A 27527-nucleotide genomic window follows, 5' to 3' on the forward strand; every position below is an offset into this window, starting at 1 on the left:
ACATAACCTCTTTACAACTGTGGTGAGCAGAACAGCGTCTCAGAATGCAACACGTCAAACCTTGAGGCGGATGGCACTTTGGTAGTCGGTTGACACTGAGCTGAAACCTGCCCAGTATTAGTAAGGTGTTCCTAATAAAGTGCTAGGTGAGTGTATGTAACCCTGCACAGCCCAGAGGAACTTCTTCCTTGTTGCTGCTGGCGCCACTGAGAAAACCAGCAACATCAAGGGGTTTTAACCACCATTTAGTTTTTGGCACAATGGCACGCATGAGTAATGATGGAAATGTCTGCAATAATTCATGCATATTTAATTAATGGAAAAATAAATCACAAAATCATAAATTGTGGACTTGAGGTTATTTTATTGTGAAAACAGTGATAGTGGATTATTTGAGCTGAAACCTTTTCCCTGAATTAGTTCTACCAGATAGCCTCTTAACTATACTATGTTAAGATGAAATACAAACAGTTAAATATTCAGACATTACAACACAAAACTGATGCAAACACAACAGGGAAGGAATTACTAAAAAGCCTTCGTTACAATAACACCCTCCAAGATTCAACTCGGTTAGGATAGTGGGAGGGAAAGTTGCCGACCTGCTGGCCATAACAAGTACAGAGTGTCACTGAACAGGCGCTGCCATCTACTGTGCCTCAGACAGTGTGCATGAACTGTGGTAACTACACACATAAGCTTAATAAGTACTATCCATACTAACCGTACTATATACTGTAGCATGTAGTATGTGAAAAATATCAATAGGTTACATGGCAATTTCAACATACTATATTAAAACCAGACTGAAGCCCAGATACTCGTGTGTGTGTGTGTGTGTGGCCTGTTTTCTACAGCTGGTTAAAGAAATACATTGACATTTGGGGCAAATGAGCTCTTTGAACAACTTAGGGTTATGTGATGAGACTCGTAGAAGTTTCAACTCTATTCTGCATTTTAGTTCACTAGCTCAATGCATACTGTGCGTGTTCAGTGGACAGTACAAGCTAACTTGGCATCACTGACTGCTGTAACAGACAGAAATCTGCCAAGAAGCTTCTCACCAGACAAAGCAACTTACCAAAAAGCCCATTTGCCCAAAGGTTGTGTATTCCTATTAGTTTATCCATCGGTCACATTGTACAGCAGTATGGGTAGTTTTCCTGGCTAGTATTTTCCACAGTGTCTACTCAATCAAACCCAGAAAACAGAACAAAATGCTGGTATTTTCAGTATAACATTTCAATTTCCAAAAGATTGCCTATAAATCCATTTTCAAACTACTAATCAGCAGTACTATATGGGTCTAGTGCAGATTTCAGAGAAATGGAATATTTTTTGTCCACGCGAAACTGGATTTCTCAAATTTCAAGGAGAGATTGGAGACCAGGAGAAAAAATCTTTTCGGAAGTCTATTTTCTTTACACTTAAGCTTTTCATTTCATTCCTGACAATGGGCATGGTATTCATACCATCCTCTGTACTTGATAAATACATTCAGCACTCACAGTTGATGAAGTTAAAAAGTTTCTATTGCATAAGGACATGATTTATCCTGTCTAAACACTGTCACTACATTAAGAGTCAAACTATCACATGTGCACTTAAATTAAACATTGATCCATCACAGTTTAACCATACCTTTCTCACAAAACCCTTTTAGACATATTCATGGTCACTTCAGGGTTCTGAAAACCAGACCTTCCGCCGCAAAACCTCACACTGACAAAACATAATTTAAAACATAATAAAAGAAACATTATTTGTGGGTAAAATAGAGACATGGGTAATGATACAGTCATGAACATGTTAGCCAAAACACAGGGGATATCACTGGATTAGTGTAATATCTTTGTAACGAGACGTATGAAAAACAAATGACCTGAAACCCTCTTTGTCAGCTAGCCCTGAACTAGCCTTGTGTGCCAGGCTCCTAGGCTCACCTAAAGTGTCATCGCAGCTTGTGACAGGAGGAAAAATCTCTCTTCACACAGAGCCTCAAGGTAAAATGGGTGTAAAATACGTTTACCACAATGCCTTAATTCTACATCTGAATAATATAGGGATAAAATATGGGCTAAAAACAAAACATATTTTTTTCCAAAGGAAAATAAACTAATACAATATCAAATAATACCAAATAACATTTCATAAAACACTAAAATAGTCCAAAAAGAGCATGTAAAACTAGTTGGAAGTGAAACGCTGCCTTATAGTCAAATGCAGCAACAAATAAGTGACCTAACCCCCTTCAATCTACCAAAAATTGTTCCACTAGAAATGTGGGTTAAGAGTCCCTTTGCGATAGTGTGTGGGGAAGTCGATTTTTTTTTGTTAAAAGTGTGTGTGCATGAGCCATTTTGAGCACGACTCCTTATAGATAGGGGTACTGCGTCAGTCGCCTAGGGCTCAGCTGGTAGGCACCGTAAGCCTCGGCCCGGGGCGTCACGCTAACATAGGGTGAACCAGTGGCAAACTGATGCTGGTAGGCTGCGGGGAGGCCGTGCAGCAGACCGCCGACCGAATCCTTCCGACCGGCCGAATCTCTCCTGGACGAGGATGATGAGGCGTACGTTGCTGCATAGGCAGAGGGGGAGTGTCCGTGGCTGCTGTGACCGCGGCCCAGCAGCTGCTCCATGGCCTGGGAAGCGGAGGAGAGGGCGGCGGAGGCCGGGTAGGTGTACAGGCTGGGGCCGGGGGCCGAGGCCGAAGCCAAGGCGGACACCTCCTGGAAGCTGTAGTGGGAGGCCGAGACGGCTGGGGGGAATGTCTGTTGGCGACGCAAAGACGAGCCGCTGTGGGAAGCCCCCAAACGCTCCTGAGACGAGGAGACCACCGGCTGCACCTGGACACACAGCAAATAACCCTCAGTAAACATGCAGCTTCATGGAGCGGAGACGTGTGCTGTATTGTGAAATGACTTGTATTTTTGCCAATTTCTTTTGCTTAGAAGATTACTAAAGACCTGAGGTTTCAGAAAAGGTAGATTCGATGTGGAAAACTATATGTAAAGCCTGGACAAAATGGCAATGTACATTGTGTCAAATATTTGTTCAGGTGTAGTTTAAGGGAATTTCGTACATATTAACAAAATGGATCAACTGCCACATCTAGCCATGTAGAACTAACACAAAAGATGTAAGTGGCAGGGAGCCTCACCTGGCTGAGGTTTAAGGGGTGTGACTGGCTCGGCACTAGTCCGTGGCGTTCCATGCTCTCCCCTGAACTGCAGGGCTGTCGATTGGCTGACCTCTTAGGCTTCATGTAGTTCACTGGGAATAAAAAGTATGTTTTATGGCACCGCTTTCAACCCCCAGAATAGCATTAGCTGTGTTATTGACATGATCAGGAGAATGCAGGAGTCAACAACTAAAAATCCATCATCTGCAGTTTCAAATTACATATTGATAACACTATCCTGGCTCAAATGCGGATAGCTGCAAGAGTGTCTCTCACCAGTATCTACGCGGGCACGTGAAACCGCACCCCTCTCAGACATCTGGGTTTTGACTGAGGGTGCCACCACTGCCAGAGACTTGGCCTGGCGCGATGAAATAGCGCTGGCTGGGATGTGGGTGCGGGGCAGGGGAGTCAGGGGGCTGGCTGTGGAGGAGTCCGAGTCGTGCACCGTCACACAGCTGATTACATTAGTCCGCTGGCTCAGACCCACACTACGTGAACAGAGAAACAACAATGTCATTTGACAGGTAATATGTACATCAAGAGAAGGACAACAAGCAAATAGTAAACATGTTGTCCCCCACCAGTGAAGTAGTTCCACCCTTGGGTCAGTCAGTGATTGCTGAGTGTACTTGAAATATAAGTGAAATTGTATAAGCATTTTCGTATGGGACAATGAAAGGACAGATTGACCATATATTTCTGTTGCCTACTCTCCTCAGAATTAGGCTTACAAGTTATATCTTGAAATGTAGTAACTGTAATTGTCCTGTTTTTACTCAATACAGTACAAAATATAAGAACTACAATACGCAATAAATACAATCCGTACATTACACAATGTACACTACAATACAATTTATAATACAATATACAATATAACATATAACACCAGGAGCGTGAGTGTTATGAATAATATAAATGCTAAATGATAAGTGATATATGGTATTGCACAGTAGGTAAGTGGTAATATGATATAAGTAGTCAACACTGACGGCACAGTGGTAGTGCAGTGATGAGTGCAATAACAGTACAACAGTCCAACAACTGTACAATAACTACAGTGTCTTGTGGTTAGAGGTTTGCCCAAACATTCTCCACTGACTCACTTCAACACATCAACCCAGTCTGATGTCTCCAAGTGTGTAGCGTGTGTAGACTATTATGTTACCTATGATAACTTCAACTGTATTGCTTTACCACTGAGTCCCCATTCATTGTCCCCCACATTGTATGATAACTTTAACTGTATGACCTGCTTTACCACTGAGTCCCCATTCATTGTCAATGCCACCCCCTAGTGGCACAAAGTCAACGTTACAGTGTGACTAACAAACTAACGAACGAACTAACGGACGGAGAACGATCCATAGTCGCCCCTTTGGTGGGGGACAATTAGCTAGATAGGTAAAGTATGTAAATGAGCCTCATTCAGAGAGACAGTGATTCACTTGCAACTGAACAAATCCCTGGTCTGGTCTACTGAGTTCAGCAAGCCCTTCAATCTGCTCTCTGCAGTGCAATAAAAGGTTTTCATGGGATTTATCTTGGCAAATGGGTTTGTAAAAGAAATATCTCATGAGTAGAAGTGTTGATCTAAGATAACTTTTTCATCCAAGATGGAGCAAATGAGATGATCAAGGGAACCTTGTCAATCCTAGATCCTGTTAAGCCTGGATCAGGCTCAGGAAATGCCACCAAATATGTTTGAGTTTAATGCAGAAGAAGTATCTTGTCCTGACCTGGCGGGATGGAACTTGCGCTCATCTTCTGTGTCGGTGTCGCTGTGAATAGTGATGATGCTGACGGCCGGGCTCGGCGTGTCGGAGATGACGATTGGCTGCGACAACGTGGCGCTGCAGGTGGGCGGGCTCACCCCACTATTGCTGAGCAATGATGCAGCGGATATACCCCTTGATCAAAAATGACAAAACACAATATTGAGTTTTTCCCAAAGGCAATTGTGATTCAGGATGCGATCAGAACATCAAAAAACAGAATATGTTCACATATGACTATATGTGTTTAAGAAATTAACAGGAGCTGGATATACAGGAATTAATAAATTAATAAAATAAAGCTGCTGCTGATAAAGCCCACTACAATTTTCTAAACCATATATCTGTAATAAAAAAGAAATCCAAGGCAATAAGCAGGATACAAGTGTGCTTTTTGTGTGACACCAGCTCTTTTGGCCAGCAGCCATTTTGTGCAAAAGCATGGCCTTGAGTCTCCCTTCATATATAAAGTAGGAAGGCCGAGGAGTATAGGCTACTTTGTTAAATGAAACCCAGAATGAGAGGTGAAAGCGCAGAGCTGCACCAACCTGTTTCTGCTCTCGCCACGTCTGGCTTTGACCTTCTTCCTCTCCTGCTGAGATCTGGCTTGGGTTGTGCTCCTATTGGGGTCAAAGGTTAAATAAGTGAGTGGTGGGCAACACTGGTAAACTGAGATCATCTAACTTTGAGATAAACACAAAGGAAAGCCTGCTTTTCTGCATTTGTGTTGGAAATTATCACAATACAATATCATACATACATAAAGCACTTAAAAAAGGAGTATTCCAACCAAGACACTTGGCTAAAACTGATCTGTAAAAATAAATACATTTCTGCATTTTGCAAGTTATAGACAGAAAATATGATGGCATACATTCTGAAAAACCTCTTCTTAAATGAATGGACCACGGTAAGATGCGTGCGTCTATCGTGTAACATTAATTCAAGTGTAAGTGTGTGTGTGTGTGTGTGTGTGTGTGTGTGTCTGGACTGTAACACTAGTTGGTTGACCCACCTCCAGCTGTGTCCCTGCTGGGCGGCAGCATCTGAGTGAAGTGTTTCCAGGGGCGACTCGGCAACAGTCGACTGGTGGGCGGAGCTGTGGATGGCCACGCCTGGGACCTGCTGCCATGACGACGGTATGAGGATCTGCTGGGTGCCAGTGGGCCAGGCCTGCTGAGGTGAAAAACAGACACGCACTTCAGTACATGCAATAACAAGAACCATGAATATCAACAGAAATATTCTGATTGCTGGAACAGGCCAAACAAATTGAGCCATGCTGAGATATAAAGACAAAGACCAAAGATGGAGGCAAACCAATGGCCAATCTCCTCTACAGGCAAAAGCACAAAGCTAGAAAAGCGAGCAACCTTTCCCAAGCCATTCCCTTATAGCATAGCCCTGCAACAAAACCACAAGATGATACCATGCAAAGCACTTAGACAATGAAGCACTGGAAACAATCAGCTCAGGTAAAGACAAGTATACACAACACCATGGAGCCTGTTAAAAGAAGAAACACTGAAGAGAGAGATTAGTTCACTGGTGCCAAACTGTCTGCTGACAAGCTGTCTTGGGAAAAGGCATGCCACATATTCTGGGGCTGGAACAAAAGACGGGTGTCAGAGAGTCAAGCTGTTGAATTGGGGTTTAGTGTGCTTGTGTACCCGCAACCTCCTTCACTGAAACCAAGGAAGGACAGGACAAGAGCGAGAAGCTGCAAGCAAAGCGCAGACCAAGTCAGCGACACATGCGCTCCATGCCCTCAGCAGACCTATGGGGAAAGAATGTAGGGAAGGGATGAAGAGAGAGAAAATGGTATGGGGATGGGACGCCCAAACAACATGGTTTTGGCCCTCTGAAACACTGGAGCAGAAGGATATTGTATATTGAGCCAATTTTAATCAAATTTCATATGAACGGCGATACTGAAATTGTTTGCTTAAACAAACTGTAAGGAATATCAAGAAGGATCATGATGATCCAAGGCCAAAACAGCAGTTAATTAATTTTACATTTTCCAATTAATAATGTGTTGAGACAAAACATTTGGGTACCCCAACATAGAAGAGAAGACAGACGACAAGTGTGAGAGTGAGGGAGGAAAATGTAGAAGTGAGGCATTAAGAAAAAAAAAAAAAAAGACTTGACGACAAAGACTGTGGTATGGCACAGACGGAGAGGAAAAATGGCAAACTGAAGAAAAGAGGAAGGGAGAGTAGGGGCAGGAGAGAGGTGGCATTGTTAGTGGTGGAGGGAGTAGGGAGTGTGCATGTGCGTCTCTCTCTCTTCAGGGACGCCATCGTAGGTTTACCAGCACTGTGGCTGTGTGCTCCAGGAGGGTGGGCCGACCCACCCCGGTGCCCAGCCCCAGGGGCAGAGAGTACTGGGGAGCTATGCCTGCTGAGGGGGGGTGCAGGGTTGCTACCATCAGGGGTGTGCAGGAACCCTGGAGGAGGGAGGCAGGATAGGGGAGGGCAGGGTTAGGACAGGATGAAAAGTATCGCCCTTCAAGGCTGTAACTGGTTTAAACTTTGTGGGACGGAGTGGCTCTGACTCATGAAACAAAAAGGGAAATACCAGCTGCGCAAAGGGAAGCACAATGATTTTCTTGGGAAAACCACTGGCACTCTGGACACCTGAAATCTGCAGTGTACAACATTTATTCTTCATGTTTCAATTTCTTAAATGAACTGTTCATTTGATCAACAGAAAAGAACCAACTTGGAAAAAGAAAATCGGCTAACATCTTTGGTAGTCAATTAATGTGCAAGTTTAATCGATCAATTTGCATCCATCTATTGCTTTTATTTGAGTTGGGATTTTATTAACACCCTGTGATTGTCAAAACAAGACTAGGTTGACCTAGTGCAAGCCAGGCCACTGATGTCTGGCCTCCTCTTGGCTTTCGCACCCTAGTATAATACGTGTTACTGCCCTCTGCATTGTAGTGATATACTATACAAGTGGCACTTTGTACAATTTTAAGGGTTCCTGCCTGGGAAGCGCGTGTAAACAAACATTTTGATATTCAATTAAATTCAATTAAACTTTATTGTCATTGTAAAGTGCACAGGTACACATACAACAAAAGCTAGTTGTGCAGGTGTTATTACGTATACCCAGAACTACTTGTACATGCTGTATTTTCTGCTGCTTTTGCATGTATTTTGTGTCCATCTAGCAGAGGTGCATGTAAAATCAATAAAGAAGTTTACATTTTTTAAATCTTGTTTTTTTTTTTAATTTTGACTGGTTTGAACAAGAATTTGTAAAAATGTAGTGATAAAAGGAGTAATACAATCCTACTATAAATGAGGAAAACTCTGTCCGTCCGTCTGTCCGCATCCATTTTGCTCCTCAATGGGTTGGCCAATCAATCTGAAACTGCACATGGCCATTGAGCATTGGCATAGGCAGGGACTGACGGAGCTGATTTTTCCATTTTCACAAATTTCGCTGTTTATTCGCCTTTTTGGCAAGTCTGCGCGGAGTTGTACATTGCATGTACGTCCGCATTACCAAACCTCGCGAGGCCACCGTGGCCGCGCAAGGTTGTGTGTGATAGTGCGCGACCTCCATCTCATGAGGTCTGGTAATGCGGAAGTACATGCAATGGCGATTGACTCGGATTTTCATGAAATAATGGATCAAATTACGTTTTTTTCAACTCGTAGAGCGATCGTCAGGTGTCAGAAGACTTTGATTATACTACACAAGCTTTATGGAGTAATTTTATGGACATTTATTGCACTTTTTGAAGCAGAACATCCAGCTCCCCATTCACTTCCCATTCACTGGAAGAAGCTCCTCCAGCAGCAAGCCTGGAGAACTCCAGGTAAGTTGTATGAAGAAAAAACACTCACCCGAGTTTGTACTGGCATGAGAATGAGTAGATAATTACCAAATTTGAGTTTTTGGGTGAACTATTCCTTTAACATCGTTGTGTCAACGTTATTTCAATGTGTTGATTCAACGTAAAATTGATGAGCACCTGGACCCTGAATCAATATCAGAGATCAATATTGAATCAATGCTTCATCTGCTGTTACTTCAACATTGATTCAATGTTGTCTTGCTATCTGGGATGCGATTGTGCAGCCAAGACAAATCACCACTTTGTTCATAGATTTATCTGCAAACCATGATAGTGTGTGAAAGCAACAAAGAGAAAAAAGTATTTTTTAATGTATTTTTTTCGTAGGAGACAGCGAAGGCACGTCATAATGTGTGGAACATGTGCAACAGCACCCGGAAACACACACGACTTGTCCAAGTGCACTTGGTAAGATCATCGGATCCCGTCTGACGATCACTCTTAAGATGTTATTGTTGCTAGTCCAAAGAATGTCCTCTTCTGCTTCTGTAGGCTCAGTTTTGAATGCAACAAATCACTAGCAGTTTTACTTTATATTCTGAATTCTGAGTTGAACGTGAATACCAAGTGTGCCACAGGAGGACATACCAGACACTTGACAATACACACCTTAAAACACACTTACCTGTGTGAGCATACTTGGCTGGATCTGTAATGACTGAGCAGACTGGTTCTGAGGTACTATGGGTACAGAGTTCTCCATCCTCACAGGGAAACTGGAACTCTTACTGGATGACTGTAGCCCTGGAAAACAAAAACAAAACAAAAAATCAACACAGAGATGCCAATAAATAACTGCAACTTCTTGAGGAAAATTATCTCAATAATAAAAGAAAACATTTTTGACTGATGATTAACTGATAAAGTAAGATGGGCTGATGCTTCATTCTCAGTCAAATAGCATGCTCCTTCATCTAAAACAGATGCACTCAAAAGGACTTAAATCTGAGTTGTTCCTTTTACCTTGTATGGTGGAGGGAGGGCAGACGATGAGAGTCTGCTGGAAGGGTTCTGTCTGGCTGCACAGCCCGGCGGGGCGTGTCTGAATCGGGACGCTCTGTTGAGTCAGCCCAGGAATGTTGATGGTGGCCTGCTGGTACAGAGCTGGCTGGTAGTTGAGCAGAGGCACCGCTCCCCCTGCTGAAGGCACCTGTTGGAAACAAAAACACACCGCCGATTAACACCTGCACAACAACGGGACCTAACCAATGGTGAGACATTACGGGGAGGAACAGAGCGTGCCTGGTTGTGCTGGTTGAGTTGGCTGCTGAAGGTGACGGTGAGGTTGCCCGCTGCAGCGCTGGGGACAGTGTTGGTGGAGTACAGGGACTTGCCGCTGTCGTAGGATGAGCTGCGGCGCTTGCAGATCTCCATGTTCTGGAAGCACGACTTCACACTGGAAAGGAGTGCCGGTATTTCATCAACCACATTTCAATAAAGACCCACACAAATGGACAGCATGTGCACCAATGCCAAACGGTACATCCCATTCCACACACACTTACTGGGAGCTGTGGGGGTAATCCATGAGGTGGCTCATTGTGACAAAGGGGTGACCCAGCGTTTTTGTGGGTGTGATCCTCTTGTCAGCATCCAGTCGGAGCATCCGCTTCAAGAGGTCTATAAACTCACGCCTATCGGCTTTCTCAGCCAACATGTCCGTCCCCTCCAGATGAGAAGACAGGTTGACCTGGAATATGAAAAAAAATAAAATAGTACAGGAATAGTCAAACAACCACAGGTGAGGTGAAGTCCAGGTTTATGTGTATAGTATCACTTATTATATAAACACAGCACTTCCACTAAATTTGCTATTATGGACTAATTAAAACAAGAAAAATCCACCTACCTGCATCATATCATCCAGACAGTTGAAGATATACTTCCTGGCCTCCTTGGACTTGATCCCCATCTCCACTTCATGCTCTGATGGGGTCTGGAAGACACAGAAGCATTTCTGGTTATCTTTATGTACCAAAACTATTTTTAAAGAAAAATCATTTAAGCAGTACGGGTGTAGTGGAAATTCAAATTTAATAGAGGCCACTCAGCACAATGTTATATCACAGTTGTAACTTTTGCAGATTGTTTCCATGAACGAAAACCAAAGTGGTTGTTTTGACTAAGCAGTACTGTGGGAACAATACTTGTTCCTGTGTGGAACCATTTCCTCTTCTTGTGTAACTATGTTGTTTGTGAGCTAGCCAGCACTAACTGCCATGGTAGCTTCTGTCTGTCTTCTGTCATGAAGTGGTTATTTTTAAATGATCTTCAGCACTTTGTAAACTCTTCATTAGTGAGTCAGACTTTTGGTGCTGATGTTAATTGAAGAAAACAGCCATTGTTCGCTAGCTAGTTAGCATATGTCGTTTTAGCTAGCTTTGAAAAAAAAAAAAAGCAGGCAAACCTGAATGGAACCAGACATACTTAATGAGCATCATGACATCTCTATATTATGATATACAGACTTCTGCTATTTTCTGATGTCTCTAATAATCTCTTAGAGCCTACTTAATAAGCAGATACTCAGTAGGATTATGTGTGTGGTTTTATGAACCTTGAGCCTCCAGAGTGGGTAGCTGGAGTCTGGGCCTCGATTGAAGAAGCGGCTGGTCTTGGTGCCGGCACTCAGTAGGTACTCCGCTGGCAGGCCTTGGGTCTGAGAAATGTAGCGGATCTGGACACAAGAAGAAAAAAATACTTTGTTGGATTAGGAGTGAGACAAAACAGTAATTGCCATGGGTATGACTAGAATTCAACTGGGCCCCTGCAATACTCTAGAGTTTATTGTGGTTGTTCTTCTGCAAAACTCTGGCATCTCTTAGCTTTTAGCAGTTCTCCTAGCAGCAATCACTTTGACTTTTAGGGTTAGGGTCTACCTTTATCAATTACTACCAACTAACCACCAGCAACTTGCAGCCTCTATTGTATGACACGGGCTACAATGTAATCACCCATTTAAGCAAGGAGGAGTTCAGTTTTCTCATTTATAAATAATGGAGGTGGTCTGGGAAAAATTGGCTTTGGGTGTGGTACTGACCTGGTCATACTCAGAGGCCCCAGGGTAGAGAGGCCAACCCAGAAACAGCTCAGCGATCACACAGCCTAACGACCACATGTCAATGGCCTCACAGAATGGCAGCCCCAAGATGATCTCTGGAGCCCTGAGGCAGCAAACAGGAAGATTAAGCAATTGTACTGAAGAAATAGCACTCACCTACAGAGTAGTGTCAAAATATCTGACTTTGTATTAGTCACCATTGTTCCTCATAAGACTACAAGGAAAGGCAGAATATGACATTGTTAGACATTCAAAACACAGCTGCACTCCTGGCCACCAACCTGTAGTAGCGGGACTGCAAGTAGGTTGAGCAGACAGCCTTGGAGACGTGGCTGGCTGAGCCAAAGTCAATGACCTTCACCCTGTAGGGCTGTCTGAGGGGGTCCACCAGCATTATGTTCTCTGGCTTCAGGTCTGCGTGGATCAGACCCAGGCTCTTCAGCTTCATCAGAGCCGTGGCCACCTAGAGATACAAACACACCAATATTAATCTGGCTGTAACACTGAAAATAAATAGGGAAGTGTCTGTCTGATGTATTAACAAAAAACGAAGAGTGATAAATATGATGAATAGGTCAAGATGAACAAATATTACTACTTAACAAGGTTTGAAAACAAAGAATGATGTTTATGAATGTCTTTCCAAATGATAGCAACATATGCCAACCTGTTGTAAGATGGGTCTGATGTGCCGGAGGGGAAGCGGGCTGAACTTGCTGTGCTTGAGAAAGTCATAAAGGTTCTGCTCCAGCATCTCAAACACCAAGCAGGTGTGACCTTTGTGTTGGAAGCACTCATACGAACGCACAAAGTTGTACTCGTCCGCGTTCTCTGCACTCAGACGGTTTAGAATACCCACCTATGGATGGGAAAGGAAGAACTCCATGTTATTCGTCCATAATCACTGGATAGCTCATTCGTGTGTTTCGTGTCAAGACTATGTAAGTGCACAGAAGTGCATAGTAATGCAGTGATATGTGTGGGTCAATTAAAAACAGGTTGTGTATCTAAGCAGAAGGTATATAAAAATTAAATCAAGACACTGCCATCTGGTTACCTCAATTTGGCCCTGACGAGCATATGAAGGATGGTTCTTGAGGATCTTGATGGCCACAATCTCATTGGTGCCCCTTTTCCAGCACTTGGCCACTTGTCCGAAGGTTCCCCTGCCCAGGAACTCCAGCACTTCATAGCTGCAGGACACAGAGCAGAGGATCTCATGCTGCACAAGCTGATAATCCCCCTCGCCATTGGAGCTGCTGCTCTTGGTGGTGGGGGCCGAGTGGGGGATGGACTGGCCTGTGCCCCCTCCTCCCCCGCCACCTGTGCGGGTGGAGTAAGCAGCTGCAGGGGCTGAGAGCTCCTCTAATATCTGGACGCTGCCACATCCACTCCCACTGCCTTCAGTTGCCTCCTCAATCTTTCTCTTCTGCCCGTGCCTGTGCCCCCTTGTGTCAGAGGACGTCTCGGCGTGGACATATGAGGAGGATGTCGCCTGCTCGGCGATGCGCCGGCTGGATCCGCGGGGAAGACTGCCTGTGCTGTCAGCTGCCCGCACCACCACTTGGCCCCTGGAGCCAGGCGCAGCAGGGGGGAAGACCAGGGACGGTGCAAAGGGTGGCACAGCCATGGCTGGGGTAAAGGTGTATGCTGACTGGCCTGCTATAGAGCTGTAAGCTTCAGTGGTGGACACGTCCCAAACGTTATTCTCCACCTTCAGCTTCTTGACGCGGCAAAAGGCACTGGAGGAGATAGAGGGAGGAGAGAAGACCTGCAGCTGGGAGCTCATAGCTGAAAAGAGATTGAGAGGGAATTGAGAGGGATAAAAGAAAACAGATAAGAAAGTGTATCTAAACCACTATTCATCTTGAAAAGATACTAAACAAACTACATCCAATCAACATTCATATGGGACATGCTTACTCATATTCCAAGAACTCCAGAAAGCAAGCCATCAGCAAAAACCCCGACCACAACACAACAGTGTTTCATAAATTTTGAGTTGGGATCGAAAATGGACTGTGGTCCTGTATATGATGGGTCTCTCTGATTTCAGCCAGGGTTGAAACATATGGAAACCTCTGAGCTAGAGTTTGCATCGATGATCACAGAAAGTGGATCTATGGCACTGGCTACACAGCAACAGAACATGTTATGACTGTGTAACTTAAGGGTAATGAATTAAAGAGAACCTTTTTAGGCAATTCTGGTGGGCCGCAGGTTATATCACCACTGTTACCAATTAGGAACATATTACTGCCAGAAAACACTGAATATACTTTAACTCTCACTTTGATGCCCATCGGCATCCACAAATACTGACATGCTTCCTATCAAGTCAACAAGGTAACTCACCAATGCTAACATGCTAACACGTTACCTGTTAACTTAGCTAAAACATGGTCGGCGTTATTTAACAGATAACGTTAGCTCGCCAAAACATCAAATTAAGGTTACATTGCGATGATTGTTTACAACCCAACATGAAATAAAGAGACAGTTGTAACATACCGGATTGTATATTGCTATTGCGTCGAAAAACGGTTCTCTCATAGGTTTAAATCCCACTGCAGTCTAGTGGACGATCCGATTATCTTCCGCTAGCTGAGTTAGCTGCTAGCTAGGCCTGCATTGTTTCTTCAGTCGATGGAGGGCTAGGCAGCAAGCGCAAACGTTAAAATAACACGTCTTCGGGAGAAAAACGCAAAAGTCTCATTGTATAATGAAATTAGATCATCTGATGTTAAAAATGAGTAATTTTGTTCATTTAAACACCATAAATTCCGTACTAAAAACGACTGTCTTGAGGCTGTATAATCCACTTTTCGCCGGAACAAACCACGTCCTTATCAGCTGCGAAATTACGGCATTTCCGCTAACTACCGTAAATACCGTGTTGGAATGGGTAGTAAATGCGCACAATTTTTTGGAAAAGGATTAACGGGGACTAGGGACTAGGTTGAGTCCACGGATGAGTCAGATTTGAAGACTTTTTTCAGACTTCAGGTTAAAAAAAAACCAAAACAAAACCAAAAAATAAAAAATAAAAACAGAGAATAACAGAATATTCCATTCTCCTGTCCTCCTACTAGAGATCTATCAGCATAAAAAAACATTGTCTTCCATTAACTCCATATACATATTCCTCAAAATCAGGGAGTGACAGACCATAGTAGAAATCTTATAATTCTTATTATTATAGGCTACTTAAAATTTGTATGTGTAAAGCAGGTATGTACTGGTAATACTGTAATTTTTTAAAATTTTTATTTGTATATATACTGTATAGCCTATATATATATAGAGGCAGCTGCATAGGCGAGTCAAATTACATTGAATGCCAATTAGCAGTATGTGTGTCAGCTTTAAAAAGCTAGGACAATCATCACTTTTATGTGTGTGTTTTTAAGGCAACAGACGGCAACTAACAGCGATCCAAATAATCAGTGGTCAAATTATAGGAGCATCAGTCACAAAAACTGGAAAATTATTTCATGTGGCAAGGGTAACAGTTTGGAAAAATCACTATCCTCCATCCAGACGGGTTTACGTTAGGAGAAAGACACAGATTCCATAAACATGGCGGTGGATTTGTACCAGATCTGTACTGGTATGGCCATCTACTTGGAGTCATTAGGTCTGATGATTGCTCTCCCAGCAACAACGTCTGGTGCCATCATGGAGGTCCTCACTGTTCATCAATCTGTGATGTTCAGTGGATTTCAGGAGTTCTTCTGTGATTAAGTGTTGTCATTTACTTTCCGTCAACCTGCCTTTTACTTCAGGTAGTGATTCCTACATTTCCCAGAATGCCTTTCGACAACCGCCAGAGAAGGGGGTTCTTTTTTCTAGTCAAGAGAGTTTTTCTAGTCAAGAGAGAGTTGAGAGTTGCACCCCTCACTCAAATCACAACATGTCTTGTGGCTGCATTGCATTCTGGTCTATTGAGGCTACTGTCAGTGGAGAAATTGACAGTCACACTTTCTCACATCCAGTAGCCTATTGCAAAGTTAATATACCCATCTGTATCAAACTTTGACAGTATGTTAAAGACTTAAAGACTGCATTACATGGACCAAAATGATGATGGGGGGTTGGATGTAGGGGGGTTGTGTGTGTGTGTGTGTGTGTGTGTGTGTGTGTGTGTGTGTGTGTGTGTGTGTGTGTGTGTGTGTGGTTAGGGTTGGGTTGTGGTTAGGAGTAAAGCATGTTATTACATCATTCATTGGAAATTTTTGCCGGTATGAGGATGACAGAAGTATTCACATTTTATCATGTTGTTGCATTGTGCACATCCTCTGCATTTGTAGCAACCATTGCGGAGTGGGTGTAGAAGAGTTTGAGTGACGCCCTTCCGAGGTTTGCTGTTGGCATGTGTCATGGAATTTCTTCAATACTCAGTTAACTGCTGTTGATTACGCTTTTATTTTACATGCTCAGGGGAAAGGTCATCACTCCAGTAATGAAACGTCCTTCAGACCGGACACTGGGTACCGGTCAGTATTTATATTTTGCTCGGGGTGGAGCTAACAGAGGAAGAGTAGAAACTTACATACAACCAGCCTGCAGTGACACCTACAGGCCTAGTAGTGCACAGCTTATATAGACCTATACAATTCCTCCACACATGCACCAGTCTATCCCTTAGATCATGTCCCCTTCTATATACTATAATCTCTGAGGTCAGCTGACACTGTAGGATCTGATGACAGTATATGTCAGTATTTTTTCACAATAGTGCCCAGTTTGTGAGCATTTAGGGTGTTTGTAGTGCTGAACATTACTGAATGGTTCTTCTTTTTGGGAAGAGTTCTTCATGGGGTTTATCGAGGGGCATTTTAAAGGCCTCATCCAGCAACTAAATGGGATAGCCACGTTCGTGCTTTTTCTATGTAGTTATCAGCAAATACGTCTGAGCCTGCAAAACTGCATCTTGGAAAGACTTCATTTTAATGGCAAAGGCTGGAATCTATTTGCCACCAACAATGTGTTTCTGTCTGTTTCTTTTCTGTACAGAGATGTGCAGACAATAAAGTTAAAGTGCAAATTTTCTTTTTATTCTGATTTCATTTTACAGCAGAAATTATGTAAAGCATTCAGAAGACATTTTCCACATATAAGGGCAATTCAAAACACTTTGCATGGCCTCAGCAACAAAATATTCTTTTAAAAACATCAACAATTTAGTGATGCTTGTGCATGCACAATTGTAAAAAGAAAAAAGTAAAAACTAGGCTACAAAAAAGAGGGATGGAGAGACTGAGATAGGCATGGAAAACACAACGGCAGGCAAGGTGGGAACACAGCAGGAGATGAGAGAGGGGAGACGGGGTGAGAGAAGAGGAAGGCAAGGAGAGGTCTAGCCATAGATTATCTATAAGGGTCTACCATTCTAGCATGCAATGTGGTGTTTGGCCATGCTCTCTTAAAACAAGGCCTGAAGGGTTATAGCATTCATTTCTAGATTGACTTCTGGGGACAGAGGTCATGTCTGCGCATGGCTAACAGCTGTCTACTATGGCGATATCTTTTGTCACTTTTTCTACTCTACATATTCTTTCTACAGTCACCATCCTCTCCGAGAACATGAACATATTGATGGATTTTCTGTATGTGTGTGTGCGTGTGTGCGTGAGCATTTGCATGTTGGTGTGTTACAGGTGTGTCTGTGCAACGTGTTTAGACCCAAGAGTCCCGAGTTTCTTTGTGACAGTAGTGGTGGTGATGTGAGAGGAGGGGCAGTTATAGGAGGAGGAGAGAGTGATGGAGAGAGATGCAGCGCAGCCAAAACAGCAGCAGCGTGAATGCTCCTGACAGCACCGTCCTGAACAAGGCCGCGGCTGTCTCTCCGTATATATGCTCAAAATTCAGAAAACATGGGAAACACACATAATAGAGATGCTCCAATTGTGATTCTTTGAACTTACTATCTTGTCCGACTCGTTTTTAAAATAAAGTAAGAAAATCAGGCGACACATATCTGATACTTATTCTTGCAGTGGTTTTAAGAATTCTTTGTACTAAAAAATCTTGTGCGTTTATTAACCTTAGAAGACAGTTTTTTTTTTCTGGGCAAGTGTTGTATGAATAGAAAAAGCACTTATTACTTGTTTTGAATTGATATGTGAGTAAAGTGATATAAAATAAGGAATTTGGAGCTTTTTCTTTGTAGAAGGAGTGCAACACAGCTTGGTTGGTGGCTAACAGAGGAAGCAAACAGATCACATTTTCTGCTTCACAAAATAAGACTGGAATATCAGAGCAGGCCAATCAAGAGATGACATTTTTAGAGTTAATATTTGCAAATACTGAATGTATGATCAATTGGAGTATCCCTAACACACACACACACATATATGCACACATACATAGGCGTACACAAAGGTACACACACCAGTAGTTGTATAACCCTGTGTGTCAGTGGATCATTACACACTCCACACACCATCTCCCTGTTCTTCAACCCTGAGTAAAATCTAAGGGAGAGATTTAACTGTTCCCAAAGACATAAGCACAGAGAGAGAGTGTTGCGTTTTTGTGTGGGTGAATGTGTTTGCTGTGTACACGTGCGTTTGACTTTGCATGTGCGTGTTTGCGTGTGTGCGTTTGTGCGAGAGAGTGAGTGAGTGAAAGTGAGAGAAAGACAAAGAAAAAGAGAAGGTGGTTATGAGTATAAGGGTTTTTTTTCTTTTGGAAAACTGCTAGGTTATGTTTTATGTTGAATGTTGGAAGAAGACAGACAAAGTAACAAGTGCATGCAAGAAAACACACCTTCCTTCCAACAATGACATTAGATCTTTGAATAGACTCTTGAGACAGTGCCTATCAAACACAGAAGCTGAATTCTATGGTTTTCTTGTACTATGTAATACTGCAAAATGCACACACAGGTATGGGGCAAAAACGTGATACTGTAATTACTGCTTTCTGTCATAAAGCAACATCAGGCCATAAGCATTCATTCATACCACCGGCAAATTAGAGGTTCTAAATTAGACTTGGATCATCAGGTTTAACACTTTCCTTGAGTTAATTTTTAACACACAATTTAGGAAAATAAACAGGTACCTGGTAACGTTTTGGAGGACATACAATAGATGGTTCCTGATATTAGCTTGCACTTTTCTGTTAGTGAGCAGGCACTTTCTAAACAGAGCTGTCTAGAATTTTAAAGTACAGGTCATACATTGGCAGTGACATGAGGAGAAAGGAGGCGTAATTAAACGATATGTAAAAAGTGGGGAGGAGACATTCTGTTTTAAAATGGAAAGCTTTGGCTGGAGGCCAGGCTGGATCCGCTGTAGGTGTGATAATGGTCTTGATAAAAGCTAGTATGTTGCTGAAGCACAACCACATTGTAAAGAATGTAGCGCCCTCATCCCTTTTTGGGTCATCCGTCATTGCATTCACATTAAAATGATCATCGTCATCATCATCATCATCATCAACATCATAGTCATCATCATCATCATCACCATCATTATCATAGTCATCATCATCATCATCATCATCATCCATATAAGCCTGCTTTAGACCATCTTCAAAAGATTTAGGAGGTCTATGGTTGAGCTATTACTAGATCTTCTATACTGTTCATGGTGTGTGTGTTGCCTCTGTGGATCTTACTGATATCTTTTGGGTGTTGGTTTTCCCAACATAACATATTGGTAGGCAAAATAGCATTCATAATAATTGGCACCACTGGCAAAAAGGGTTTAATTTTTGCTAGCCAAGAAACAAAAGCACAAAGTGTAAATGTTTTGTTTGAAAGATAATTGTTTCAGCTAACTTTGTTTTCCCACTTATATTTCTAACGTTAGATTTTTCAGTTGCATGCTTTAACAAAATGTTCTTTTCAGTAACACTTATACTGGATACTCTTAAAGTGAAGTAGTTAAAATCCTCTCACAGTCCATAGCCACTAACATGTTCTTTTTGCTGTTTCTTTGTCTTAAATCTCATGCACATTACTCCGTTTGTAATATCTACATTATTTACAAGCAATACAGCCGTCCTGTGTACCCAGGTCTCTGTCTTAAGTTCTCATTATGGGAGTAAAATAATTTATAATCTTAAATACAGTCCTCTTATGAAAAAAGATTCAGGGTCCTCATATCCCCTTACCTCGTCAGTTTATATACAGGAATATGTAATAGTCCAAAATATGGATTTGATTGCCCATATGGGCTAAGATGGGGACCAATGCCCTGTATAGGGGCAAGTATAGGACCCATGTCCTGTACAGAGCAAGCATAGAGACCTCTCAGAGTCAAGAAGAAGTCAAGGCAATGGTATGTGACACTCTCCTCAAAACCACAGCTAGGATTTAGAGGTTCACGCAAAGAACAAACTAACAGAGACAGTTAACCATTGGAACATGTCACATTTTACCACACAAGGGGGGAAAACCAGTCTCAAGCTAAACCACTCTTGAGCCAATTAAATAAATAATTAGACCCTTAAATAAATAAAGTAAAAAAAAAGCACCCAAAAATAACAAGAAGTCATTTGTCCTTACACAGTTCACATTACACAGGGCAAGGATAAGTTGATGAGGACATAAGTGAGACACAACTACATATAGAAATACAAAATAAACAACACTAAAGCAGTTTGGCAAGCATGCAGGAGCTCATAGCTCAAACACATGCATTGAATTCAACAAACACGGACACACCACATCAGGCTAGCAAAGTGCTGCCTCTGAGAACGACTCCATACAAAGTCCATGTAACAAATTAAGACATTGTTATTCAGACCCCAACCCTTATCTGACAATGTCCCTCTTACATTCAAGTGTAGTTCCTCCCCCTTTGATCGGGTGACTGATTAACAGGTTTGTAAGCCTGTGAGTCAAAGTGGTTGGTGGTAATGTCATATATTGAGTCTGCAAAATGATTTGCCACAACTGGTCTTCAGGACGATGGAGAGGAGGAGTAAGCGAAAAAACCTTGCATGCAAATGCAACATGGAAGTGATATTTGGTTTATGTTTTCTTATTCTTACATGGATCACTGTTTAGATACAAAACGCAACAGGTTTTGTATAGATTCTGCATGTCAAGGTAGCCTTTATCTTGAGCCAGTCGTTCATCACAGGAGCCTTTCTCCACATCCAATCTCTGCCATAAACGGCAGGATGTCATCGTCAGCCGCGTCGTCACTTTCTCTCATTCGCCTCGTTGACTTGCTCTTGCAAAGAAACATACCCATGAAGAGTGCAAAGATGCCATGAGGTTAATGTGATGGCCTCCCTGTGGGACTGCGGAGGAGGATCAGTGGTGCTGTGGTCAGAGCCAGGTCCCCGGGCTCCACCCAGCGGTCTGTCTGTCTGAGCTGCCATGATGGACACCTATCCTGTCCTCAGTCTGTCTGGGAAGAGTCTCTCCCTCTCGGGAGCAGAGGGGATAGAGGGTGAGAGAGAAAGAGGGAGAAGAGGAGAGGTGGGACGGGGGGTGCTGGGGGGGGGGAGTGGGGGGAAGGAAAAAAGAAAAGGGGATGATGGAAAAAGAAGGAGTTGGGGGGACGAGGAGGAGGAGAAAGAAAAAAGAAAAAGGGGAGATGGAGGGAGGGAAGGGTGTAGAGGTTGCTCACAGGCTGAGGGGGCTGTGTGTGGGGCCCGGCGGAGGGCTCTCAGGACCCCTGGCCTTTCTCTGCTCTCTGGCCCTGAAGGGAAACCAAGCACACATTAGAGACACACTCAGACGGCTCTCTGTCTATGTGTGTGTGTGTGTGTGTGTGTGTGTATGTATCTGTGTGTGTCTTTGTGTGCATGTCTCTGGCAGCATGTGTTTAGCCATTTGGCCATTCTCAGAGTGAGGGGGAAAGTTATTCAACAACACCCCCCACCTCCCACACATATGCGCGCACACACACACACACACTTGCACACACTTGCACACACTCGCACACACACACACACACTCGGCAACCACACACACATTCCATCCTGTTATCCCCCCCCCACCCATCAATGCAAACAAGAGAAAAGAGACTGGCAGGCCAAGCAAGACACTAAGAGTCCTCTAGTGATGTCACTCAAAACATGCCCCCAGGAAGACCGTATGCAAGATTCCCTCCTCTATCTGTCTGTCATGCAGAAGTACCAACATCATTCAGCAGTCCTCGGAGAGAGAGACAGAGAGGGTGGGGAGGGGGGGAGGAAGAGACAGAGAGAGAGAGGGGGGGGAGAGAGAGAGGAAGAGACAGAGAGAGCTAGAGAGAGACAGAGAGATAGGGAGGGAGGGAGAGAGAGGGAGGGATGATAATCCAGAATCTCCTCTCTCCCCCTCCCTCAGCTGACATGCAAACAGGCATCAGCCACCAGGAGAGAAGGAGAGAGAAAAAGAGAGAGAGAGAAAACTCACCCGTTTCAGAGGCCTATGGTCCATCAAGGGGCTTCACAGGAACAGTAAAACAACACCAACTATTAGCGCCAATGTAGTGAGCGGAGGCGTGGCAGTGGGCTGTAAGTGTGTGTATGCGCAGTTGTGAGTGTGTGCGAGTGCACTTGCATGTGGGTGTTCACATATGGGAGTGTGTGCCTTTGGATGTGTGTCTAGAGGTGTTTGAGTGTGTGTGAGTGTGTGTAGAGTTTCATGCCTCACCTGTGGCGGCATCGGAGCAGGAACCTCAGGATCTTGCGAGCAGCCTGGTTCTGTTTCTTAGTGAGGAGGCTGCTGTAGGAGAAGACACAGGCGTGAGAAAATGGTACTTGTATACACCCTGTGTGTGTATGTGTGTGTGTGTGTGTGTAGTACCTGAGGGAGTGTCTGTAGGAGCGGTAGTATTGCTGGATGAGGACCGCTGCTCTGCGACTCTGTTGGAACTTCCTCTGTTCATGGAAACTCCGGAAACGACTCTGGATCAGGATGGCTGCCAGGGTCATCCTCTTATAAAGTGCATACTGAGAGAGAAGACAGCAGTGTTACAAAGCTTTCTGCTCAAAGCATTCTGAGTACACAACTTTGAGATAACAGTCTGATACACAATTTTTTTTTTTTCACATTTTTTCCTCTGCACAACTGTTGATAATCCATTTATGTGAGTGCACTTTGCTTAGGATTGGTGTTTTCGTGGTACCAACATTTTGACCACCACAAGTCCAAGTATCAGAATGTCCTTTCTGAATCAGTGATAAAACTGAAATGAGATAAAGTCACAAAAACACAATATAGTGTCTGAAATGTAAAAAATACTACAAAATGTGTGGCACTGTGGTATTTCACTGTTAAGCATTTCCATCAGAACAAAGATGGACCATCTAAAGTTGTCTGGAGTATCATTTTTTGGTAAAATGTTCGGTAAAATTAACCCGTGTGTAAATAAATATTTTTCCACAATGAATAGAAGTCATGATGTTAGGATCTTTGATAGATGCATTAAAAACGTCAGTGTAGAGGCGTAGAAAGCCAATGAGATATAATGGAATTAAGCTATTAGAGTTATTAGAAATATAAAATGCAACAAGTAGCTCATACCAGTACAGGGAAGAATAAAAGCACAGGATGAGACCACACCACGTAACATTTATAACTGTAGTTTATTCAAATTAACTGCTGTTTCAACAAAATAAGCTTTAGCACCAAATATGAGTATCAAATACGAAAATTCAATTCAGTTGTGTTTATGACGTGTATCACTTTTAAGCTGAATCCATTTACTGTATATCAAAGGATCAGATAATAAACATTTGCTAATATCTGATTCAGTGTTTTAGGTCAGCATCGGCTCTATACTATGCTAGGTAGTGGGTCGGTGCATCCACAGTCAGCAATAATATTTCCCAGTGTGGTCTTTACTCAGTAGCTGTATGTTAGCCGTTACCTGCTTGTATCTCTTATAGCAGCGCTGGACCACTGCTGCAATCTCTTTGCGTTGTTCCTGAATGGGACCCTGGGGAGAGTGACATCAGAGTTTGTATCAACATCATAGATAAAGCATATATAAAGTCTTTTGAATGAGCTCAACTTTGCCTTTAAGATGGGTCGTGCTCATCTCAAGCTTTTTCAAGTAAATGTGAATTGTGTGAGAGAGAAACAGAGTGGAGGATAAATTAGATTGATATTGGAACCAGGCCTTACACATATAGAGTGACAAAATGCATTAGATTACTTCACCATCTCTGGGCGCATACTTAGGCCATATACTTTGTGTTTTCTAAGAGTGTAGGCCATGTACTTTGTGTTTTCTAAAAGAGTGTAGGCCATGTACTTTGTGTTTTCTAAAATAGTGTAGGCCATGTACTTTGTGTTTTCTAAAACAGAGTAGGCCATGTACTTTGTGTTTTCTAAAACAGAGTAGGCCATGTACTTTGTGTTTTCTAAAACAGAGTAGGCCATGTACTTTGTGTTTTCTAAAAGAGTGTAGGCCATGTACTTTGTGTTTTCTAAAAGAGAGTAGGCCATGTACTTTGTGTTTGCTAAAATAGTGTAGGCCATATGCCTTGTGTTTTCCAAAAGAATGGAGGTGATTTACCTTGTGTTTTCTGAGGGAGTGTAGAGCATGCCTGATAGTCTCATACAGCTCTCTCTGCTCTGCCTCAGTCATGGCTAGACGGGAGGAGTCAGTTTTCAACCTCTCCTCTTTCATAGCTGCACAGAGGAAGGAGCTCCAGTCATAGGGGGAGGACAGGCCTTGCTTAGCCTGGGGACTTTCCTGATCCTCAGGCCCTGAGAGAGAGTTTGGTTTGGGGCTAGGAGTCTGGGGCTTGGAGTATAAGAACCTGGAGAAAAGCAGACCGAGTCTCATGGTATGCAAACAAAAAGGTTTACACTATTTGATAAGCAATGTGAAGGGAACAGAAAAAACATATGGTAGAAATTGAAAGTGTTCTGGACTCACCTCTCCAAGTCACCAAGGTAACCAGACAGCAATCTGACATCACTGCTGATCCCCACCTTCCCTGGGACCGTTTCAGTCTCCATGGTAACTGAGGCCTCCTGTTTGATCCTGCCAGATGAAGCCTCCATGATGTGATCAGCTAGCATTGTCATGTCCATCTGCAACACACCCAGAACAGGCATTATTCACACATATATACACAGACACATGCTACATGCTACCTCTTGGTGAAATCCTCCGTAAATTTGGAATTCATTTTCACTGCTACGCTGACAACACTCAATTCTACATATCTGTTAAGCTGAATACCTGCTCTCAATTCCTAAACTTAGAGGCATGCTTATCTGAAGTCAAACAACGGATGTCCCTAAACTTCTGCCTCAAACCTCAATGCTGACAAAACAGAGATGTTAGTCACTGGGCCAACAAGACACAGGTATCTGTTTGAGAACACATCTCTAAACTTGGATAATTGTGGGATTTTCCAGAGTCCCTCTTACATTCGTTCCCACTCTCCCGTTTGAGTTGTAAATCAAAGACATTACTAAAACTGCCTTTTACCATCTTTGCAATATTGCTAAAATTCGACCTATATTAACAACAGCAGATGCAGAAACCTTAGTGCATGCATTTGTATCATCGAGACTTTGATTACTGCAACGTCCTGTTGTCTGGTTTACCTGATGCTAGCATTAAAAATCTTCAGCTTGTACAAAATGCTGCTGCCAGAATCTTGACCAAAACAAGAAGATTTGACCACACAACACCTATCCTGTCCTCCCTACACTGGCTCCCAATCGATGCCGGATGGTGGAAGGTGCTTCTTCTAATATATAAAATATTACATGGGCCATCCTATTTATCAGATTTCATTGAAAACTGCAGGCAGCAGAGCTTTTCTTATCGTGCTCCCTTTCTTTTGAACAGGCTCCCTGTTGTGATTAGAGAGACAAATTCTACAAATGTCTAAAACCTATTTATTTTCAGTATCATTAGGCCAACCTTAGCTTTGCACAATTACTGGGAGTGACTCAGTCTCTTCATAGAGTAAGGTTAGACTAGTTAGTTAACACTAGCACAGGTTCCTGCCGATGGGAATTTAGTTTGCGTGTCCTGTTTCTGGGTCTTAGTTCACCTGTTCATTCATGTTGGTGTGTGTCTCTTTGTGTGAGTGGGAGTAAACAAATGAGTTTGTCTGCTATGTGCATCTCCTATCTCTTTTTATTTCATGTTTGTGGTCCTTGACTGTCTTTGTGTCCAGTGGTAGTTGTTACATGGTGACTGATGTCCCTGCATGGACCTCCATGATGTCTGAGCATTCTTACTGTGTTTACTCTGTATATTTTATGTTCCATTTTGCTATCAACATTTAATCTTTGTTTGCCCACCCTCAGCACCCATTGCACACCTGACCATTTTCATGATTTCACTTGAGACACACACAGACACACACATGCAAGCAAGCAGTATACAGCATACATTACATACAGAAAGTCTAGCTCTATGTAAGGAATGAGGTCAATAATTGCTTCTAATCATAAGCTCCCCCTACCTGCAAGTCCTCTGTGTTATCCTGATAGGTCAGCAGCTCTGTCTCCTCTCCCCTGTCTGACAACACTCTCTGGCGCAGGTGAATGGCCAATCGTTCCTTTCCCAGAATCCTCCTGGCCAGGCTGCGCCGCCCCAGAGCCTGTCTCAAACTCCACCTGGTGCCCCCGCCAGACCCCCCTATCCTGGCCTGCAGGTGGGAGAGTGGGGCGCTGGGGAGCTGAGGCCGGCTAGGGCTGGAGCTGGGAGGAGGCATGTTCTGGAAGCTGAGGTTAGGGGGTTGAGTTTGTAGGGTGCTGGGTGGGAGAGAAGTGAGGGTGTTAGGACTCGGGGCAGAGTTGAGGAGGAGCGGGTTGAGGGTGTTGGTGCCAGGGGTTGAGTTAGCTAGCTGTTGCTGGGTATCTGGGCTGGGCTTGAGTCTCTTGGCTGGAGGTGGGCCTCCCTGGTCTCCCTGGTTGCCCTGTGGCACTCTGTGTCCAGTCTGGCTCCAGCTCTGGGTCTGAGTCTGGCTGTCTGGCTGGCCCTCTGTCCTGGCTCTCCTCAGCTCTGGAGAAACAGAGAGGCTAGATAAATAAGAGCTGGAGAGAATTCACTAGTGCTAACAATGACAAAATATGTAGTCCTATCACACGGGATATACCAACTTAGTAACATGAGAGAAATTCTTCCTGGTTAGTATCAAACAACACCAGACAGTAAGCTTCTTCACCTGAGTTAGGGTTAGGGTTGGGACTGTCGCTTATTCCGCTGGGCTGTGATTCGCCGCTCCACCTGTCCATCCAAGTGTCAGTAGGCTGGCCATGAGCTTGAGGAGTCTGTTGCAGCTGCTCTAAAAGCTCAGCCAATCGAGTGTGGCCCCGGGATCGAGCAATGTTGAGTGGCAGGCGGCCCAACGAATCAGGAATAGCCAGAGCTCTTGGATCCCACTGGTAAAGCACTAATGCTGCCTCAGTATGGCCCAGAGCACACGCCCACATCTGGAGAGGGCAAATGGGAAACACAAATCACACACATGCATGGATACACACATACACTCAAGCACACATTCATGTATGCACAAACACGTGCACAACCCCACCGCACAGACACACATGCACACACACACTCTCAATCACATACTTACCAGTGGAGTGCAGGAGAAGTGGTCTACATTGAGAGGATCCACCTCCAGCTCCAGGTCAATACTGTCAGCATGCTTGGTGCTGCAGAACAAGACAACAATAGTAAAATTACCTGTC

General features: G+C 43.4%; 2 protein-coding genes across 3 annotated transcripts in view; both read right to left on the bottom strand.

The window, feature by feature from the left end:
• Window positions 1–350: 350 nt before the first annotated feature.
• Window positions 351–14721, bottom strand: hipk1b (homeodomain interacting protein kinase 1b). Of its 2 annotated transcripts, none has more exons than XM_078283365.1 (18): window positions 14411–14721; window positions 12957–13690; window positions 12567–12758; window positions 12181–12362; window positions 11879–12002; window positions 11396–11515; window positions 10688–10774; window positions 10344–10528; window positions 10081–10234; window positions 9802–9988; window positions 9464–9582; window positions 7276–7410; window positions 5974–6131; window positions 5507–5578; window positions 4923–5093; window positions 3457–3671; window positions 3160–3272; window positions 351–2845 (listed from the first exon to the last, which is right to left on the bottom strand). In XM_078283365.1, exons 2-18 carry the CDS (start codon window positions 13686–13688, stop codon window positions 2375–2377), a joined length of 3417 nt encoding a protein of 1138 aa, XP_078139491.1. In that variant the 5' UTR covers window positions 13689–13690; window positions 14411–14721; the 3' UTR covers window positions 351–2374. The 2 variants fall into 2 exon arrangements, with proteins under 2 accessions (XP_078139491.1, XP_071750606.1); XM_071894505.2 differs by having other exon boundaries at window positions 5974–6134.
• A 6767-nt stretch (window positions 14722–21488) lies between these two features.
• Window positions 21489–27527, bottom strand: part of LOC139907931 (calmodulin-binding transcription activator 1-like) — a 49959-nt gene continuing 43920 nt past the window's right edge. The window contains exons 13-21 of the mRNA XM_071894457.2: window positions 27413–27491; window positions 26999–27266; window positions 26294–26835; window positions 24742–24899; window positions 24376–24622; window positions 23725–23793; window positions 22659–22804; window positions 22506–22574; window positions 21489–21564 (exon numbers count right to left, since the gene is read on the bottom strand). Coding sequence (XP_071750558.1) covers window positions 21489–21564; window positions 22506–22574; window positions 22659–22804; window positions 23725–23793; window positions 24376–24622; window positions 24742–24899; window positions 26294–26835; window positions 26999–27266; window positions 27413–27491 — 1654 coding nt within the window. The remainder of the gene's footprint in view (window positions 21565–22505; window positions 22575–22658; window positions 22805–23724; window positions 23794–24375; window positions 24623–24741; window positions 24900–26293; window positions 26836–26998; window positions 27267–27412; window positions 27492–27527) is intronic.

The sequence above is a fragment of the Centroberyx gerrardi genome, chromosome 5, assembly GCF_048128805.1.
Source record: "Centroberyx gerrardi isolate f3 chromosome 5, fCenGer3.hap1.cur.20231027, whole genome shotgun sequence".
NCBI classification, from domain to species: Eukaryota; Metazoa; Chordata; class Actinopteri; order Beryciformes; family Berycidae; genus Centroberyx; species Centroberyx gerrardi.

Bases quoted from the DNA above. Each gene is read 5' to 3' on its own strand.
- hipk1b (XM_071894505.2), bottom strand. From the start codon at position 13,688: ATGAGCTCCCAGCTGCAGGTCTTCTCTCCTCCCTCTATCTCCTCCAGT. The intron at 12,363-12,566 runs GTTGGCATATGT...TTGTATCTCTAG, and splicing joins TCAGACCCATCTTACAACAG to GTGGCCACGGCTCTGATGAA. The intron at 10,529-10,687 runs GTAGGTGGATTT...TTCATATTCCAG, and splicing joins GTCTGGATGATATGATGCAG to GTCAACCTGTCTTCTCATCT.